Source organism: Dermacentor albipictus, chromosome 5 (assembly GCF_038994185.2).
Source record: "Dermacentor albipictus isolate Rhodes 1998 colony chromosome 5, USDA_Dalb.pri_finalv2, whole genome shotgun sequence".
Taxonomy (NCBI): domain Eukaryota; kingdom Metazoa; phylum Arthropoda; class Arachnida; order Ixodida; family Ixodidae; genus Dermacentor; species Dermacentor albipictus.
In genome coordinates this window covers 158,148,372-158,166,936 of record NC_091825.1, presented here as the reverse complement: position 1 = coordinate 158,166,936, position 18,565 = coordinate 158,148,372, and the positions used below count along the sequence as shown (strand labels likewise).

At 45.4% G+C, this 18,565-nt stretch overlaps 1 protein-coding gene across 13 annotated transcripts in view; it reads left to right on the top strand.

The window, feature by feature from the left end:
- The window catches only part of LOC135916642 (MFS-type transporter SLC18B1-like), a 71,553-nt gene that overhangs the window by 34,222 nt on the left and 18,766 nt on the right, over positions 1-18,565 (top strand). For 11 of the 13 annotated variants that reach the window (XR_010569008.2, XR_010569007.2, XM_065450068.2 and 8 more), the window contains 6 exons: positions 3,954-4,027; positions 5,840-5,987; positions 7,883-7,951; positions 8,627-8,723; positions 9,787-9,947; positions 14,172-14,270. Coding sequence is in view for 11 of the 13 variants with exons in the window: in XM_065450068.2 (XP_065306140.1) it covers positions 3,954-4,027; positions 5,840-5,987; positions 7,883-7,951; positions 8,627-8,723; positions 9,787-9,947; positions 14,172-14,270 (648 nt within the window). In the remaining 2 variants the exon portion in view is untranslated. The remainder of the gene's footprint in view (positions 1-3,953; positions 4,028-5,839; positions 5,988-7,882; positions 7,952-8,626; positions 8,724-9,786; positions 9,948-14,171; positions 14,271-18,565) is intronic. The other 2 variants (XM_065450069.2, XM_065450071.2) reach the window with 2 other exon arrangements.

Below are 18,565 nucleotides of genomic sequence, written 5' to 3'. Positions count from 1 at the left end.
CGGGAATGCCGCGCCTTTTGAATTCGGAGTCGTTGCTGCAGTGTGACAAGCCGCGTACAATTTTGATTATTCATAGCCAAGACTGTTGCCGTACTGTTTACATTCTATGAAGGTAAGATGCAGGAAATTCTATCGCGGTATGTGAGTGGCTAATGGCGGCAGATAAGAGGTATGCCACACATGCCAAGCCAGAAATCATATTTAGTGGACTTTGGTGACGGCTGTCAAGTTATCTTAAGATTTCCACTGCCGCGAGACGATGTTTAAACTGCGACGATTGAAAGTGTATACGTTGATCGCTTCCTCCGTCACAAAAATATCGTGGACGTAAGCATGGTACATTTCCAACGATCTCGCGGTCTAGAACGACCACTCGTTGCAACAGAGGTGCCATATTTGCAATACTGAAGGTCACTGGCGGCAAAATGGTACTTGATTAGTTAGGCTTGTGTTATAGCAGCGCTATCAGTGATATGCTTCCACTCGCTATATGCCTCCGCGTGAAGCGTGCCCCCATCCCCCTGCCTACTACCCTTCATTTTTATCGTTCTGCAAATGCTTCCATTGTTTAGGCACTCAATGTACTGCAGATAACAGAGTCAGTTATCAATGCTTACGTACAGACCGCTTTCTCTGACACTTGGATAAAACACGCTTTGGTCGTTCTTGCTTGCTTGTCTTTCGCTTACTTGCGTTTCCTTTATTCTGCTTGCGTGTTTAGATATTTTTTTAGATAGATACAGATAGATAGATAGAGAGATAGTTAAAAGCTAGAGAGATAGTGCATGGAATTATTAATGAAAAACAATGCCTTACATATCCCATGTACATCACCAGCTCAACTGTGTGCGTGTACTTTGAATGAAATGAATGGTAGTTCACAGTGGTTAATTCTCGTGGTGGATGCCAACTTGCTTTTGACGGGTGTTTAGATAACACAGAAGCGCTACATAGCAAGAAGAAAAGGAACAATAATGGAATTTCAGAACACTAAACCTACAGTGATTCAGAGGAGTACCGAATAATGCAAATAGTAAAGGAGAACGGCGTCATTGAAAATATACATCTGCAAGAACCATCGACGATAATTTTCAATCTAAGCGAATGGCTCGAACGAATGAACGGGCGAGCGAGCGGCTAGGCCCCCTCCCCCCCTTCTTGCAGCTTATCCCCGCAACTCGGTCGCCAGAGAGCACGCGCCCTTTCACTCGGCGCCTTCCCTCGCCTCCCTGGCGTTCCTTCATGGCAGCCGTGTTTAGGTGTCCTCTACTGAGAGACAGTTACTGCGCTGCACTTTACCCCACTTTCACGTCCCCCCTTCAAGAAGCTCCTTTAAGGGGGGATGAGGGTCTTGAAAACTTTTTTTTTATTTCTTAGCATATCTTCCTGAAAATTGGCATGCAGATATATCTTTGAATGCTGATCCCAAATATATATTCAGATTTTATATATCTCATCTAGAAATGAAGATATTGCAAAATAATTGATCCCACATAGGTCTTTTCTTACGGGCCATTATGATAATTTCTTAATTAAAAAAACTAGTTTCAAAGAATAGCTTTCATTTCCAAGGGCCCACTGCACATCCTAAAGCTAAAGAAATTTTTAAAAAGTGATCATAGAGGTCATGAATGAATAACAAAGTAGGAAGAAAAAAACAATGCAGGAGTAATTAGCTTACATCTGACCTAATTGCTAGCCTATTGGGTTTAATGAAAAATGGAAAGCTTTAGGATGTAGCTGAGGTTTTACTGAAAAAAATGATACCTAATTCAATAAAATCAATTGATGCAAACACTATGAAAAGTTCTGTAAGGCAAAGGCATTTGATCGAAAAAGCAAAGCTGAGAAAATTGCATTCAAAGTTTTGCTTACTCTGCCACTTTTGTTTACCTATCACATGGAAAAATTTAATGCTTTAGCATGCAGCCTAGTCATTACTGAACACAATAACACCAAACTCACAGAAATCTGTTCATGTAAAGATTGTGAAAACCTCTGTATTGCATTGGCACTTGACAAAAAAAAAAAGCTCAGAAAGTCGTCTTCACTAGTTGCGCCGACGTTCATTAGCTCGAACTTGCGGGAAGTCGCGGACTTCTTCGCCAATGAAGTTTTAATGTTGTCTGCGTACTTTTCACGCCCCGCGCACTCCGCGCAAAACACCGTGTCGAAGCGTTGAGCACGCGAGCTCGGTTCAGCCGCGTCCGTCGGCACCGAAGCGGCGTGCGGAAACGCCGAAGTCGACGTTAGGCTTAGCTCAGCCGGCTCGGCCGCTTTCGACGACACGGAATCCGAAGTGACTTGCAGCGTCTCAAAAGTTAGCATTTTCAACGGGCTTAGTCCAGGCGCATCCACCGGCACTGCAGAGACTTGCGGTAACACCGAAGTTGACCCCGATCGGCACTGTCCAGCCGCGTCCACCGGCGAAGCTGTTGTTGGCGAGCTCAGTCCAGCCGCATCCACCAAGGGCACAGCAGCTTGCGGCATCACCGAAGCTGTAGTTCTCGACGATGTAGCGCTCTTATTCCATGCGCGCCTCTTTTTGCTGACTGCTTTTCGCGTGCTTGCTTTCAAGCGCGCGTCTCGCGCCATCGTGACACGCGGAACAGCGACACCAGGCACGCAAAAGCAAGAAATTCTTGGTTAAAAGAAGCGACTCAATAGCCAAAATATCTACAAGAACGATAAAGAAAAATGCAGAACGAAAAATACTAGGAAACAAAGATGAATGCGAAAAATTACGTGCGCGCCGGCGAAAGCAGACGACGCGAAGGAGTCGAACAACGCGGCCGCGGGGCCGCGGCAGGCGTCACGGCCAATCAGAGGGCTGCGCCTCGGGGAGGCGCCCGTTTCACCCAATCAGCGGCTGTCTCGCGACGATTTCGCGCTTGAGAACGGGTGCCTGGGGTGCCGATCGCTCCGCTGCACGAGGGTCTACAGCGTGGCGAGGGGCGCCAGAATGGAGAGCGGGAAACCAGCTTTCAAACGAGACCAAGATGGCGCCGATCGGTTCGCGTCGCGCGGAGCTACGGCAGCTTGAAAATGAGGCAAACCTTCGCGCTTGGCGTTCAATTTCGGCTCACCGACGTTTCTAAATTACCGTTTTTTTAATACTTCGAGTAGGAATTGAGCCATAATAATTTGTAGAGGCATAGTTGGGACATTAAAGACTTCAAAAACGCAATTTTTGAAAATTGCCATTTTTGACCATTTTTCGAGATTTCAAGACCCGCGTCCCCCCTTAAAGCGGCCGCATCCACGTCTTGCTCTCCTTGGTGTGTCGGCGTCAACGCTGCCCACGATGGGCTGGCCACCGCTGGGCGGCCAGCGAGACGTGTGACGAACGAGCGAGCTACAGCCTCCCTTCCCCATGATGATGATGATGATGCCCGCGCGGGCCACATCTTCAAAGCGATCTGCGATGTTTTCATAGTGCGCGTAGTGCCGATACCTTCGTATGCGCTGTGCTTTCGACGTTTCGTATGCGTTGAAGCGACAGATGCACGGAGGTCAATCGGCTCGCGACTGCTGCAGCGATTCCTAACTCACGAGTTTTCACCGACCGTTTCCGCTGTCATCGAGCGATGTGTGTTCATGTTTACCTGTGCGCGCGTGACACCGTGCTGCTTAATTTAGTGAAAACACGTTGACGGGCTCGTTGGTTTGAACCCTTGTTAGAATGCGTAAGCGCGACTTAACGAGGACGTAGAAAGAAGCAGACACACAAAGACAGCGCTGTCTCTGTGTGTCTGTTTATTTCTGAGTCCTCGTTGAGTCACGCTTACGCATTCTATCATTGTTAATCTAGTTAGTAAGCGAATGTTTACATGTTTATACGGCTGATAAAACTACAATCTTTACTTCGTACAGCTATCCCCTAATTTGTTATCGCAATCGATGCTTCGCCTTTACGATAGAGCTGCAATTTTTTTTTTTCTTTCTGGAAACAGATCTCAGATGTCTCCGCCAAGGCAGGCTACCTAGGTGGACAAGTAACCACAGCGTTATTCTCTGTGATATGCGGGTAAGACAACCAATTATATTTTCTTACTTTTATCGAATATTTCTTACCGCTATCATAAAGATGGAAAGGGGAAGGCGATACACCCAAGACAAGGGTGCCTTCCGTAAAACTCGCGTGTTGCGTCGTGGCATGGGGAGTGGGATGAATAATTGAAAGGTCCCAATTTAAGGAATTAGGTGCGACTATGCAGTCGGCTGAATATCAGCTGGTCTTTCCGCACAACATGCAGCAGTAACTTGTGAGAGCGGTGGCGAGGTGAGAACGCGCGGGTTTTGTTGTATGGTAATAATAAAATTCATGCACAAGCTGCAATCTGTTGCTTTTTGGGTGTACGAGTGGTGATTAAGCTTCTGTGACTGGTGATGCACCAATTGCCGGGTGATCGAGAGGTCCGGGGTGACGTCCAAGAGATGATAAAAGGGTTTATTTACAAATTTACATGATGAGAGTTTACATGTACTAGCACGAGTTCGATTACTACAAATGAGCATGGACAGGAGCACCCGTATGAGTCACAGCACACTCCCACAGCACTCAAGGTCGATTTTGTGTGCACTTCTTTTTCCCTTTTCTCCCGTCGGGGAAATTCACTGTTCCATTTCTCGGCCACCCACAATCGATGAACCGCTCTCAAAATCCCGCCCATGACGTCGCATTGTCCCACCGGGCTCCGCCTCCAATGTTGCACACTCGCCCCCGCATGCAAGACAACGACGTGGCAAGCTGGCAACTTGGATGTTGAAGTCGTTCCCAAGGAAGTCCTCGATGTTGGCCCCTTTAATCTAGTAGGCCATTTGTGACGGTTCGCTTGTCAGGGTCAGGCTCTGGTAGAGCGGATTTCACTGTAGTTGTTCCTTCCACGAAGGACGGCGGCTGTGGTTGCCTCGACATGAGTGCCTTTGTTTGCTTGTCATCGTCTATGATGGGTCTCGTCCAGGCGGGCGCTCACCTCACCCGTCAGCTTTGGTTACGCTACTTTAGTAGCCAGCTCCCTAGTCATGAGAGAACGACGATATAGAGTTAAAGGCCTTTCATAACTGCACGCTTGCTGGTGAAGCATTAATTGTCGAGAAGGGATGCCGGGTAAGCAGTGCTAAACGTAAATTGTAATAGATCAGAGTAACTAAGACCGTGACACGTTAAGATTGGAAGGTGGACGAGCTACAACGCATTTACGTATATGAAAGCGCAATCGCTATTAACATATTACAATAATATCTGGTATTTTACAACACTGAGTGACATCTTCGTAACGCGCGAGAAGAAAGAGGGTTAACCGAGGGGCCCGATTTTTAATAATGATATCATAAGAAGCCAACAAACAAAGACAAAGAGCATCGCACGCGTAATGGGAAGATGTGGGATCGTTCCTCACCTGCGGCAAGTTTTTTCATCCACTTTCATTGCCATTAATTTATCATTTCTTTAATTCAATCAGTAAGTACAAGTAATTTTTCTTATAGTACCCTTGGTGTCTTTGTTTGTTGGCTACTTATGATATCTTTGTAACGTGTAATACAATATAATACCTCTACGATGGTATGCGTGAAGTCTCCAGTAATAACGATCGCTTGCGAGTAAGAGTGCCTGCCGGGTGTTGCGTTATGTCAGTAGATGTCCTCAATCTCTGTTCGCTGTTCTCAAAGCACCAACGAACTGCTTGTTGTGGCACGGGAATGTTCAGGGAGCTTGCTTTATCTCTCTCCCTTTGAAGTACTACCCTAAAGTTTAAGTGAGTTCATGTGTGCTCCGTTTTCGCAAGCGACGCTGAATTAGCAAGCACTGCGTGGTTACAGGAAAGTTTCCACGCAGCTTTCTCTACTGGGTAAAGGGTGGCAACCTACTGTTCGGCGTCTCCCTGCTGATGGCAGCTTTCGGCGGCTGTTGTAACACAGTCTACAGCGTTTGCTTGTACACTCTACTTACCTCAAGATTTCAAGACGACGGCGGTATGCTCATAGTGAGTATTCTTTTCTTTCCTAGCCGGTGAAAGATAAGTTGAAATTCCGTCGCATTATCTATTGGCCTACACCAGTCAATCACGATAGATAAGCGCGTTGTTCGGATCAACTTTCACTTCTAAAAGAGAGGCATGGTAAAGAGGTTAACTGTATAGTATTTTTTGCTGCCCCATACTGTGGTAAAAGGAACTGGAAAACAATCGAAAGAAGGAAGGCACTGGCAAAGGGAAATCACATATACCCGGCAAGTAAACACAGTAATAATTTCAGTACTTCGTGAGCTTATGAGCGACAAGGTCATTGCTGAAATATGACCTCAGATAGTGGTAGTGGTCTAAATGTCTTAATAAAGCGAAAAACGATAGTCTCCCTACATTATTCAGGGACAGTTTTATAACAGATGGCCCGCGATCTCTTTTCAACTGCTAACGTCCCGGGTAGCAATACAAGTCATTCAGATCAAATAATAGTAGGCATCTATAGCATACTCATCGCTCGTGCCCACGGACACGAATACTGCTCCCGCTGTAGCCTGACACTGTTGTAGAGCTAGAACTTCTGTGACATTGTTGGTTCACAACAATGTAATTTCTTGACAAATAGATTCAATTCCGAATTCAAGTGACAACGTTTGACACTTCAGCTAAATTACTATTTCATTTAGAAGATGGTAGCACAATCATCATTGATGAACATCCACGATTTTATCGTTGTCTTTCTTGTGTGTGAGGTGCGGGAGGAGATGGAAAGAAGAGAAGCGGGGAACATACGAAAGCTTGCAATCTCTGATGCGCGTTAGGCAGTGGCGGCAGCAAAATTTGGCGGCGCCTCCATCCTTTGGAGATTACCGGCGATTCTAGTGCAATTAGCATTCGATGATGTTTGTGTAATTAGTGATGATATGTTCTATATGTTGTGATAAATATTATGATGATTATTTTATTCCCATGCCATAACCCCCAGCCATCCATGAATCGCGAAACTTTATGAGCACATCAGCAGACACACGAAGGGGCACACCCGCGGCCAACCGCAATGCCGAATGATACCCCGTTATAGCATATATTTATGTAATCACTGCGCCCCTGCTGAAACTTCGCAGCAACGCCCATTATCCATAGTGTCCAGTCTGCGACTTCGTTACAGTGGCTCTCTATCGAGTGGTCGCGCTCAGCACTGTGGTGTCTGTTCTGGATGGGTCGCTATCGCTTAAATATAGTTAAGGCCGCGTACCCCACTGTGCCAATTTGCATGGTCATTTCCAACCTTTCGCTGTCTCTCTCGATTCTGAGGGATTGGCCAAGAATGGGCCCTTACAGATGTCGCATACGCAGTGCCGAAGTTGTCTTTCCGGGCACATACCGAAAGACCCAAGGCGTCTACTAGGCCACGCAGCAGCAAGTGGTCTATTCGGGCACATACCTGGTGACCCAAGCTGGGTATGCTGGGTCGCTTGGTATGTGAAAGGGGTTATAGATACCGCAAACTGAGTGAACGTCCCAAAGAATGATAGTCGCATTAATTGCAGAATTTTCTTCTAGCCGCCTGTCTAAGCACAATTCGGCAAACTGCATGCTCTTATGCCAATTTTTTTTTATTTTATTCGCATGAATGCAAGGATAGCAACGAGACGCGACACATGGCACTCTTCATTGTATAAATGTGACAGAATGAAGTAACACCGTGGATAGCAGAGTTCAGCTATACGGAAGTGTTAGGATAACATTTAATTTTATTATCTTTTTCGTGCATCGCTCTTGAAGTATGCATTCCGTGATCGAACATAGTATCGGTCAAGTCGTTGTGAGCACCTAAAGGATCGAAGCTAGTGAGCGGCCTCAAAAAATCCGCGATAGTGAGATCAGAAGCCTTTTTCAGCTCGTTATAATTTCAGGGCCTGATGGAATGCCTCTGGGGAGCAGGCACATTGGTTGGATCGTCCATCGGCGGAGTTCTCATAGACGTAAGTATTACCACAAAGACGCCTAAGCATTGATCAAAGGCTGAGCAATGAGCAGCTCAAGGTACGGCGAGGAAAAGTCGGGAGCTCAACCACCTGGAAGCAAGATGTTAAGCGGAATTATTTATTTCACTCATTGCAAATCTTGTGCATCTTGAAAAGGAGTAGAAGTATTATCGCACGAGAATAAGACTAAGAATTTTTCAAAAAGCAGTAACGATGAACAATGCGTCCTCTTACTCTTTCTAACACTCTCATAGCGAATATAAACTTTCGAACTGTCTTTTTTATACATACTGTCACGATACTGAAGGTGATGTGCGCATGTCCCGTTATAAATGTACCTGCTGTTTACATAAATATGCAGTGAAGGTGTTAAGATACAAAGTATTCAAAGTGCTATCTCCCCGAGCGCTGAGCTTTCAGAATTCTAGGGAATTCAAAATTGACTTTCTGCTAACACTATGCCGGGTTATCCCATTCCATCTTTTGCCGAAAGTTTCTGAGCTCAGACAGCGGGTTTCTTTGAAAGAATAATAGGTTTGCGGTCTTGTGCGTTCGCTTGTCATGAAAACACACTCGGTAAAAATTACCTTTACCTTCCGAGCTAAGAACAGTCGATGAATGCAACTGCTGACTCTTCCCTCTTATTTTTGTTCTTTTTGTTAATCCTGACAGCTTTGGGCCTTTCCTCTCCCTTTCTTCGTCATCGGAGGTGTTCTACTTCTGTCATTGCCATTCATGGCACTTATAAATCCCAGGAGCTCCAAACATGGTAAAAAAAAATCATGAAACTCGCAATCGTGTTTCCTCGTGGGCTGATTATTGTATTTTACACTTACTATAGAGCAGCTAAGCTTAAGACATGATAATTATGGTGACATGTCCTCGCTAAATCTCATGTTCTTATGTTGTAGCTATATATAGAAAGCCAGCTTTGATTAGTGGTCATCGCTGTCCTGCTTCAGTGTAGTTGACGTGGCATCCACTACATGTTCTGCATGCGATGCTGGGCGCGACCCCCGAAGTGAGCTATCCATGCCATGACCTGTTAGTTGACCAATGGAAGAGATTGGTCTATCTGGCACTTTATGTGCGCGCATTTGAAGATTAAGATACACCAGAATGGTAAAAAGGACGAGCTTTGTGGCATGGCACTACCATCTTATTTCAAACGGAGTAGAAGTGTCACCATACCATCATCAACATCGCTTGCTCAGCACGCTAGTTCTTTGGGCGCAGTAAAGGTGCCTCGAGAAACGCAGACAATATTCCAAACGGCGAATTACATGAGGCTTTACACTTTTCTGAGAGACACGCTACATGTCGTTACGTTGTTGGTTCAGTCCAGCGTACCGAGCACCTCCGCAAATGTTACGGAAATGAATGTTTACAAAATGTATCTACATACACAACGCGTGCCACTGCGAGATTGCATTCAGGGCTGCTATGAGTACAGGTGCAATGAAGATACCTACATCACTTCATCGACTTCTGTGTCCAGCGTCTCGTTACCTCGATACTCGGCACAACCCGCTACAGAGGCACAATTGTTCTTACGCTTGTGCTAATAGCAGCCCTGACTGCAATCTCAGAATGGTACGCGTTTTATCTGCAAACACATTTTGTAAATATTCGTTCCAGTAGCATTTGTTGGAGATGCTCGGTAGATTCTGGCACAACTCATTACGTAACAATATAATACGTGTATTCAAAAACACAAGCAAGAAAACCCCTCTTTTTTTCGTCAGACGCTTTCGAAATAACGTAATGCTTGAACGTTTTCGTCTTTTATGGAGGTTGCACTGTGGTGAAAGTTGTTCTCTCTTGATCTGCAGACAGCCCAACAAATGATAGGGTGCTTCAACAACAAGGTGCGGAGAAGAAATACTGGCACCTCATTTTCGATCTTATATTTATAGTTAACCTTTTTACCGTCACAATAAGTTGGGCTATGACCAGCTTCAACGAACCAACATTGGAACCACATCTACGTCAGGTAAGACCAGCACATATGGTCACCTAATGACGCCATCAAAAATAGATTGCAGTCACAAATTTTAGAAACTTTACAGCGCTGTGCCACCCTGCAACTTTCTTTTTTTTTTGCCTGGGTTGCCACGGGGCGTAATGTAGCAGTTAAATTACATGGAAAAATGGATACCAGTTTTATGCAGGTACTCCAACAGCTTTTTATGAGGTATATTGTCTATGAGCCATCGTTCATAGTGTTCAGACTGGTTGCATCTTAACTTCACATCCCTAAGCACATTTTCGTAGGCTGTTTTGTCCCAAGGCACGTCCAACGTTGATGGCGAGCATCCGTTGCAGACACAGGAGCGGAACACTTCGTGCACTGAACATTGTTTCCATATCATTGACCCCACGTAAAAGTGATGGATGGCGAAAGGACCGTCCCGGTCTGCGGGCAGAGGCCTCCTCCAGCCGACAAATGAGGAAGGGAGCAGACACACGGCGCTAGGCGAGGGCACGCGTATCCTGGATATAGTTTCCGATAATGAGGACCCTGTAACTGCGACACCTTCTTTCACCATTTTGTATATTCTTTCACATGTGCGCCTGTGGACGCGTGCACGTGCTGTGCACTCGCGTTCGGAAAACCAGGAAGAAGTAATGATGTTAATGCAAATAATTCTTTCGAATCTAGCCCGCTTTTCCTGCCATCTGTCTGACCGTATTCGCGAAGCAGCTAGTGTTATCAAACGCCTATATGGAGCCCGAAGTGGCGGCGAAACAGTCTGCAATCACTTATCTCTTGACGTGTTCGCTCTTGGCTTCCCGCAGGAGTGCGCCGGGTTTCGTTCGCCAGTGGCGATAGTCTACGTTGGTATTAGCCCTACGGATGCCTAGCATCCGTAGGGACGATTTACGCTAGGCGCCCTAAGCCAACGCCTCTAAGCACGTGTGAGTGACGTCAGGACACTCTATAAAAGAGAGGCTCGCTCCTTCTCGCTTCAGTGCGCCCTGGGAGCTGCGTAATGTCTCCACGTCACCCCAAGGACTGTTTCCAGCCAAACTTCCTCGCCCTAAGAGGCATCGCACCTGAGGCCAGTTCGAGGGACCTAATCGCAACCATGCCGAGGCTGCTCGCCGTCGTTATGCGGCTCAGACGCTTGAAGCTCGCGCTGGCCTGCTGGAACGAAAACGAATCGCCGAACGTGAAAGCTACAAATCAGTGAAACCTCTGAACCAATAGACATCGAATAACTGAATGCCAATCTAACATATATATATCCTAATGCAACATATTGTACATAATCATCTTTATTGATTCACTGTAGTAAAATATCCCATCTTCGAGAATGACTGCGTGATTCCCGCTGCATATACCACTAGTTGGCACACACGTTACAACTGTGGTTGCCGTTTCTCCCCAGAAAATTTACACGATTTGTGAGAACCCTTCTAACCAAACAACAATGCTTCACATCACGTCGTACTCAACTAGGGTTGTGGCTGCAGGACCTTTTGTTTCCTAAGACGCAATTGTAAAAATATTGGCGCGAAATTATTCGTGGGATGTGTATAATTTATAAGCCGGAGCCTCTGGTAGTAAAAACCTATCGGTTCAGTACGTACCCAAATATAAGAAATCGTAGATGTGTTGAATGTCATGCCCATTATTTATTAAGAGGTCCACGTGCTTTTGAGATACCTATGAACCGGCATTACATGTGGAAGTTTTATGTCGTGATTTATTGTTTCATCACACAGAAAAAAGTCGCCATCACTGGCACCACTTAGTCGGTTAGAAATATGCCATACTACGTGGCGTGACATAAGAAAGAACTCGTACACATCTTGGCGCGAAAGTGACCACGAACTATGGGGATGGACTATATTCACAGATGTGCGTCGTCCTTGAAGGTCCACCTCAAAGCCACTGTGGACAGTGCAGTACTTTGACTGAAACGGTCACGGCGCTTCAGTTCTCCAATATGGCGGATCATTACTATATTTTACAGTTTGCTCGGAATCAGTGCTGCGAAAAATTGCTTCTGAAGCAACCCGTCATCGCACGAACCGCCTATACTTTCGTTTTCCGAAGTGCAATCGAGCGGCGTTAATTCCAGTCACATGAGTACAACGTACATGTTGAGCATGATATGGTCGACTACAGCTGCCACCAATCAGACACAATCGAGGAAACAGCGGTCGTGAAGCACCTTCCAGTCCAGGTGTTTGAGAAAACGTGTGCAGCAAGGAAAAAGAAGAGTTGTAAGGGTACCTTGCAGTGAAGTGAGATGCTGGAAACTTGCACTCGCCAGGTGGCGCTGCGAGCGTTTCACTATCTTACTCTATTTGCTGTACACGGGAGTCAGAGAAGCGCAGAGCAAAATTAGTTTCGATGAAAGACTCGGGAAGGTGGATCAGAATAAATGGGTGGCTAAAATACACAATTATTTGTACCTGAAAAGCGTGGACACAGAATAGACGAAGAGGCCAAGAAAGTTCGCAGCCAAGTACGGAATAACCGGCAATGTAAATAGACAACCAGCAGCCACGAAAAAGGAAATGAGAGAAACAGAGACAGTCAATGGGACGTAAAGAATGGAAACAAAGAATACTATGGACATTTACAAGAATGAGAAGAAGGAAATTAAAAGGGAAGATCTATACGATAACACAAAGGGCAGTGCATTGCTACTTTAGACTCGAGCTGTTTGCCTAAGAACAAAAACATACTGGAGCAAATGTTCGCAACAAGGTAAGGAATGCGCCTGCGGCAGCAAAAATCTAGAGACCACTCAGCACATCCTAATGGAGTGCGAAGGAATTCACCCAGTGAGGACCGTAGCTAACGTGCACTTCCCACAAGCGCTTCAATTTAAAATGGACGGAAGCATCAACCGGTAAGCATTGAGATAAACAAGAGGCGTTTAAAGTATTGGTGGAAAAAAACGTGGGGAAGAGATTGATACGACGGATCCGTTAGAGGCATAGGCAGCGGTACTAGGTAGATATACAACTATTAATAAAGTGAAAAAAAAAACGTTAAGCACATGTATACAGAATCGCTAGAATGAAAAGCATGTATAGCATACCCGATTAACTCAAGCAGGCTAGGCGACTATTTGTCGCCGCCCACTTTCAAATGAAATACCAATAAATCAACATCATTTCTTACCGGATACCTGACGCCAACCACTTGAGTGGGTCACGTGCATTTGCATATACACTTGCATAAACGCACAGTATTGTACCAGGATACCGTCATGGCAAATTAATTGATTAAATTATGGGGTTTTACGTGCCCTAAACCACGATTCGATTATGAGGCACGCTGTAGTGAGGGTCTCCAGAATAATCTAGATCATCCGGGGTTATTTAACGTGGACCTAAGTCTAAGCACACTGGTGTTTTCGCATTTCGTACCCCATCAAAATGCGGCCGCCGAGGCCGTGATTTGATCCCGCGACCTCGTGCTTAGCAGCCCAACACCATAGTCACTAAGCAACCACGGCGGGTCATGGCAAATGGCATGCATGCCCTTAATTTTGCGTCCTCCGCCCGCCGGACAATGTGTTCTGGCACTGATATCACCGTGAGAAACTTCGTGCAGGTTTCCTACACATGCGAACAAATTCTATAGTTACTATAAGTTTCTATTATGTGACGACAACGAAATAATATTTGCGCTGTTGCGTCTGCAGTATCGTCACCTTAATAATCGTCGCACACAGACAAATAAACCGTAACGTAATGGTTTGAATGAACAGTCGACCATAAAATGTTGCGGACTGTGGGATCTGAGAAGAAGCTGATTACCTCCGCATCCCGCAACGTAGCCTAGTATTTGCATTTGCAACCTCTAGTAGCATATGCGAACAACATTGTGATGTACTGTTTTACTGGCTATTTTTACAGGCTACTCGAAAATTTAACGTTTTTTTAGATCCCATGGTCCGTAAACGTTTATGATTTACTGTACGTACTTTTTCTTGTATCAGAGAAGTTAAATATACACAAATCATTAAACGCGTCTTTCCGAGGGGTCAAGGGCCAACAATAAAGATCGCCCTGCAGCAAAAAAAGAAAATTATACAAGCGACATCCCAGTAGGCTGCTGCTAATGTGCGAGGACGCGCAATGTTTGTTTAGCAAGAAGGATTAGTGTGATACACAGCCAGTGATGTAATATTTCAATTGTTATAGTTTTCGCTCACTAGCCTAAGGTGGAGATTAATATTTCGCTTTGCAGTTTAAGATGTCAAGCACAGAAGTAGGAACTGTATTCACAGTCCAGTTCGTTGGATACTCCATTGGTTCCTTACTTGGAGGTCTCTTCGCCAAGTTCAAGGTGAGAAAAAAATACTCTCTGTAGACTTTATAATTCGCTTACTTAGAAAATGCGCTTGCAAACAACATCACAATGTTGTTTGCATATACTAGTCCAGCAATCAATAAAAACATTCAGCACTGCTAATGTGATAGTAAAGGCTCCTACGAAACGAGGCTATTTCCACTGTCACAATAAGTAACGAGCATATTATGTACCACGACCTTATCAGATTGATTATTGCGGAGCAGACGAACCTTGCTCTCAAAAGAAGTCCACAAGGCCTTCGTTTCATGCCACTATGTGCGTTTTCAGCTCATTTCTGTCTCGCACAGAGTTGGATTTATTTGCTCGCATATAGTGTGAAACCGTAACAGTAATGGAGGTTCCCGCTGCGAGAAATGTTAAAGCAACGAAACAATTGGATTTAAAACTATGTCGTCACGAAGTAAGCCTGGACAGTCAATTATCTGGCATTGTGTTTATTCTCATGCACGTCTATTAAGTTAGTATGCCAGGACCCTTACTGTTTACATAAAAGAAAATGTTCACGGCCATCTCAAACTATTGTCATAATGTAAGGAGATAACACTAGGTCGTTTTTCAAAGCCAAGTGTGCAGCTGTAGCAGAACATGTCCGCTTGCTCCAGTATTGGTATACTTGAGTCCCGTTCCGGACTGGCAGTGTAAAAACTAACCGGTGCTTTGCAGGTACCTGAACAGGTTTATTCTCGTAATCACTTATATCACTTATATACGGCCGCAAGTAGAATATGCATCAACAATGGGGTACTATGGCGAACTAGCACTAATAAATGGACTTGAGGCAGTACAAAATAGCCGTGCCGTCCGTTTCATGTGATTGAATTATCACCGCACTGCAAGTGTTACACCATTAAAATGAGGTATTGATCTTCCCCTACCTTCTAGTCATCGTTATAGCTCGTATTAGTCTTTTCCACAAAATTCACTCTCATAATTTATTCTCAGCATTTCATTCGCCCACCACCATGTATCTCGCGTACGATTCACCACAAACAATGCCCCTACCTTCTACGCGTCGTTAAATAGCTCGTATTATTCTTTTCCACAAAATTTACTCTCATAATTTATTATCAGCATTTCATTCGCCCACCACCATTTATCTCGCGTACGAGTCACTACAGACAAAACCCCTACATTCTACTCAATGTTAAATAGCTCGTATTAGTCTTTTCCACAAAATTTACTATCATAATTTATTCTCAGCATTTCATGCGCCCACCACAATGTATCTCACTTACGATTCACCAGAGATAAAAGGTTGATGTCCTTTGCTAAAATACGGTAATATACTCACGTTCTTTCTACACGAAAACTCCCATAGCATGGAGTAACCTCCCACAGTCACTCATTTCCATCCCAGATTCATCGATTCTGAAATCGGTTTTGTTTAATAAATACCACAGTGCTTGACTGCTTGATGATTTTCTATTGCTATAGCATGGATTGCCTTATAACTTTATGCTTTTGTATATTGTGTGTAGTGTATACCTTCTTGATTTGTTCGCTGTTTTTTTTTGTTGCCCCTCCCCTCTGTAATTGGTAAACCCTGCGAGTACAATAAATAAATAAACATTGCCTTCAGAATTGCTTGAATTACTAAAGAAACAGCATCTCACTGCAAATGTTTAGGAATTATATCCGAAGAGTGTTTACCATGGAATGATATTGAAGATAAGGTTGCAACAAAGTTCAAGAACTGTGGAGATACTGCCGAAGTACCGACGTTTTCTTCTATTTTTCCTGTGATTGTTCAACCCTATCACTCACTTTCTACTCTCGCATAAACTATTTATTGCGTGGAGCACACCTTCGTGCTGCTTCTCGCTTCAAGGCAAACTAAGCGACGAGAACACAGCGCACACGAAGCTATCAGCACTCGCGATCGCAGATCGCTTTCAGTATAGAGCGCGCGTGCTCACGCCACACGCAGCCACTGCAGGAGTCGAACGCTCCACTCCCCGGTGCCACTGCGCGCTTCCTCCCCGCTTTCCGCCCTTGCGCGGGCGAGATTGAACTGCCATCGTCGGCTCGCCCTCACACGCTTTCACGCGTACATAACGATGTTATCGCACTTGGACTCTATACGAAACATCACGGCGGCGGCGATGGCGAAAATGCCATATAATTGCTGTCGCAACAAAACAATACGGCAGAAACCATCCTCGATGATTATCTAAGTAAATGTGAAGTATTTTTCCCCTGCACGTGACGCAAAGCCCGAACGAGCTCACGTACTTCCCCGGGGATACGCTCACTCGAGGACCGCCATGTGCCAAGCCACGACACCCTGGCGACGTACGATGGGAACCCGAGGCAGTAACAGACGCTGCACACCACACCAAATTCGTCTTCGACAAAGTGCTTTTGTAACTACGCGGCTGCCTCGGAAGTAGCGGTCCTCCAATCGGCGCTGCTCGGTCTCGGCGGCCTGTTTGTTGACCCGCCGTTCGCTCAGCGTACCACTGCTCTTCGGCCACGCGTATCGCGTCGGCCCGTCGCTTCACCTCTTCCCTCGTCGCTTCAGTACGTGCAGCATACCTCTGTAGTCTCTGCAGAGCCTTTGCACTCTTCCGCTCCTCTTGCGCTTCATACGTTCGAGGGTCCATTGTTGCACCTGTAAGTAGAGGTCTAAGCGCAAGATAGCGCAGCTAACGCAACTGAACCGCGTCTGTATGTAGCGCGCACGCCCGCGCCGGTGAGTGGAGCGAGGAAAAGAGGCGCCAAACCAGTTAGCGACGGGCACGTGGGAGAGCGCGCATGTGCGTGGAGGAAGGAGGGGCAGAGCCAGTTGATGCCAGCGAGCGGGCGCACAAGGGTGCGTGCGCATAGGCAACAAACTTTGTGAGCTTGGACGGGCTGGCGTTTGACCTTGGCTCCGACTAAGCAGAGAAATGCTTCCCATTAAAGAAAAAAAAATAAGAAAGTCGCTATCAAAGATTGGAAGTGGTTGGTCAAGAGAGACAGTTAAAAGAAGAGGCAAAATTAAACTAGTTTCTAAGGATTGAGCATACTGTCTTCGAACGCCAACCAATAAAAGACGGCATATATAGCCAAGATCACTTTACAGCGACGTTGTTGTTGCGATTACGTGTGATGGAGAATGTTCGCTCGGTAATGTCCCCTCCGAATGTCGACAACAATTGATTGAGACACTCAATGGAGCCCGCACAAGAAAATTTGAAGATGATGGGCATTTCACAGCTGATGTGTTGGCAAAGTAGTTAGAAGTTCGTGGGGTTACGGAGAAAAAAATTGAGCACACCCTTGGTAGTCAGCGTCTCTTTCTTTTTACTTTGAATACTTCAGGTGGTGCTTTTCATTTCACACGTGCTCAAATATGGTAACACAATTTGGTTTCCTTATACACAGCAGCTTATTCACAAACTAGAAGAAGTGTAGCGAAAGGCAATTAGATTCATCTTTAACAAATACAAGAATAACGATTCACCTACCCAACTGCTAAAACAAGCTTGTATTCCTACACTGCGAAACCGCGCCACACTAGCAAGACTAAAATTATTGTTCCAATTAATACATAATGCACTACAAATAAATACTTCGTTGTATATATCCCTATCTGACACCAGAGCTTCCCGCCATAAGCATTCGCACTGACTGTTTTAGGTATTTGTTTTTTCTTCTCGCAATAAGAGAATGGAATAGCCTGGACTCCTGCATAACGACTAACACATCGTTGCCGAAATTTGTAACCCTTGTAGAAGAACTGTTGCGCAATGTTAGATTATGCTAACTGGAAATAACACACCACTCACGTCGTTGTATTGGCCTTGAGCTCCACCACTGGAAAAGCTGGCGCCACCGTCGGCCTGACGTGCTATTAGGGATCACGTGGGCATAGCGGCCGCGTCGGCTTCTTCGGAAGCGCCGAAGTGAGCTGAAAACGAGAGCTTAAATTCCCTCGTACGCTGCGGTCCCCATTTAGTGGCGAGATTTTCCCGCTTCGTGTGTCTCCTCTACAACGATTCAAAGTACTACAATAGGTAGTGGATGCCTTTGAAGGCATCCATTCGGAAAACGCGCACTGAGACGGTCACCCGAGTCCGCTGCCCGACTGATGTCATGACGGTTCGGTCTATGAACTTGTCCATGCTATAGATACTGGCAAGTTCACTGGAGTGGAAAGGGAGCGGTAAGAAGCACATTAAAAAAAAGCATGGCATGTGGTCATGTTTGTGTTATGAATTAATGCACTGCATTACAAAAAAGAAGCAGCGGGAAATCGCACGCTGAGAACACCTATAAACATACCG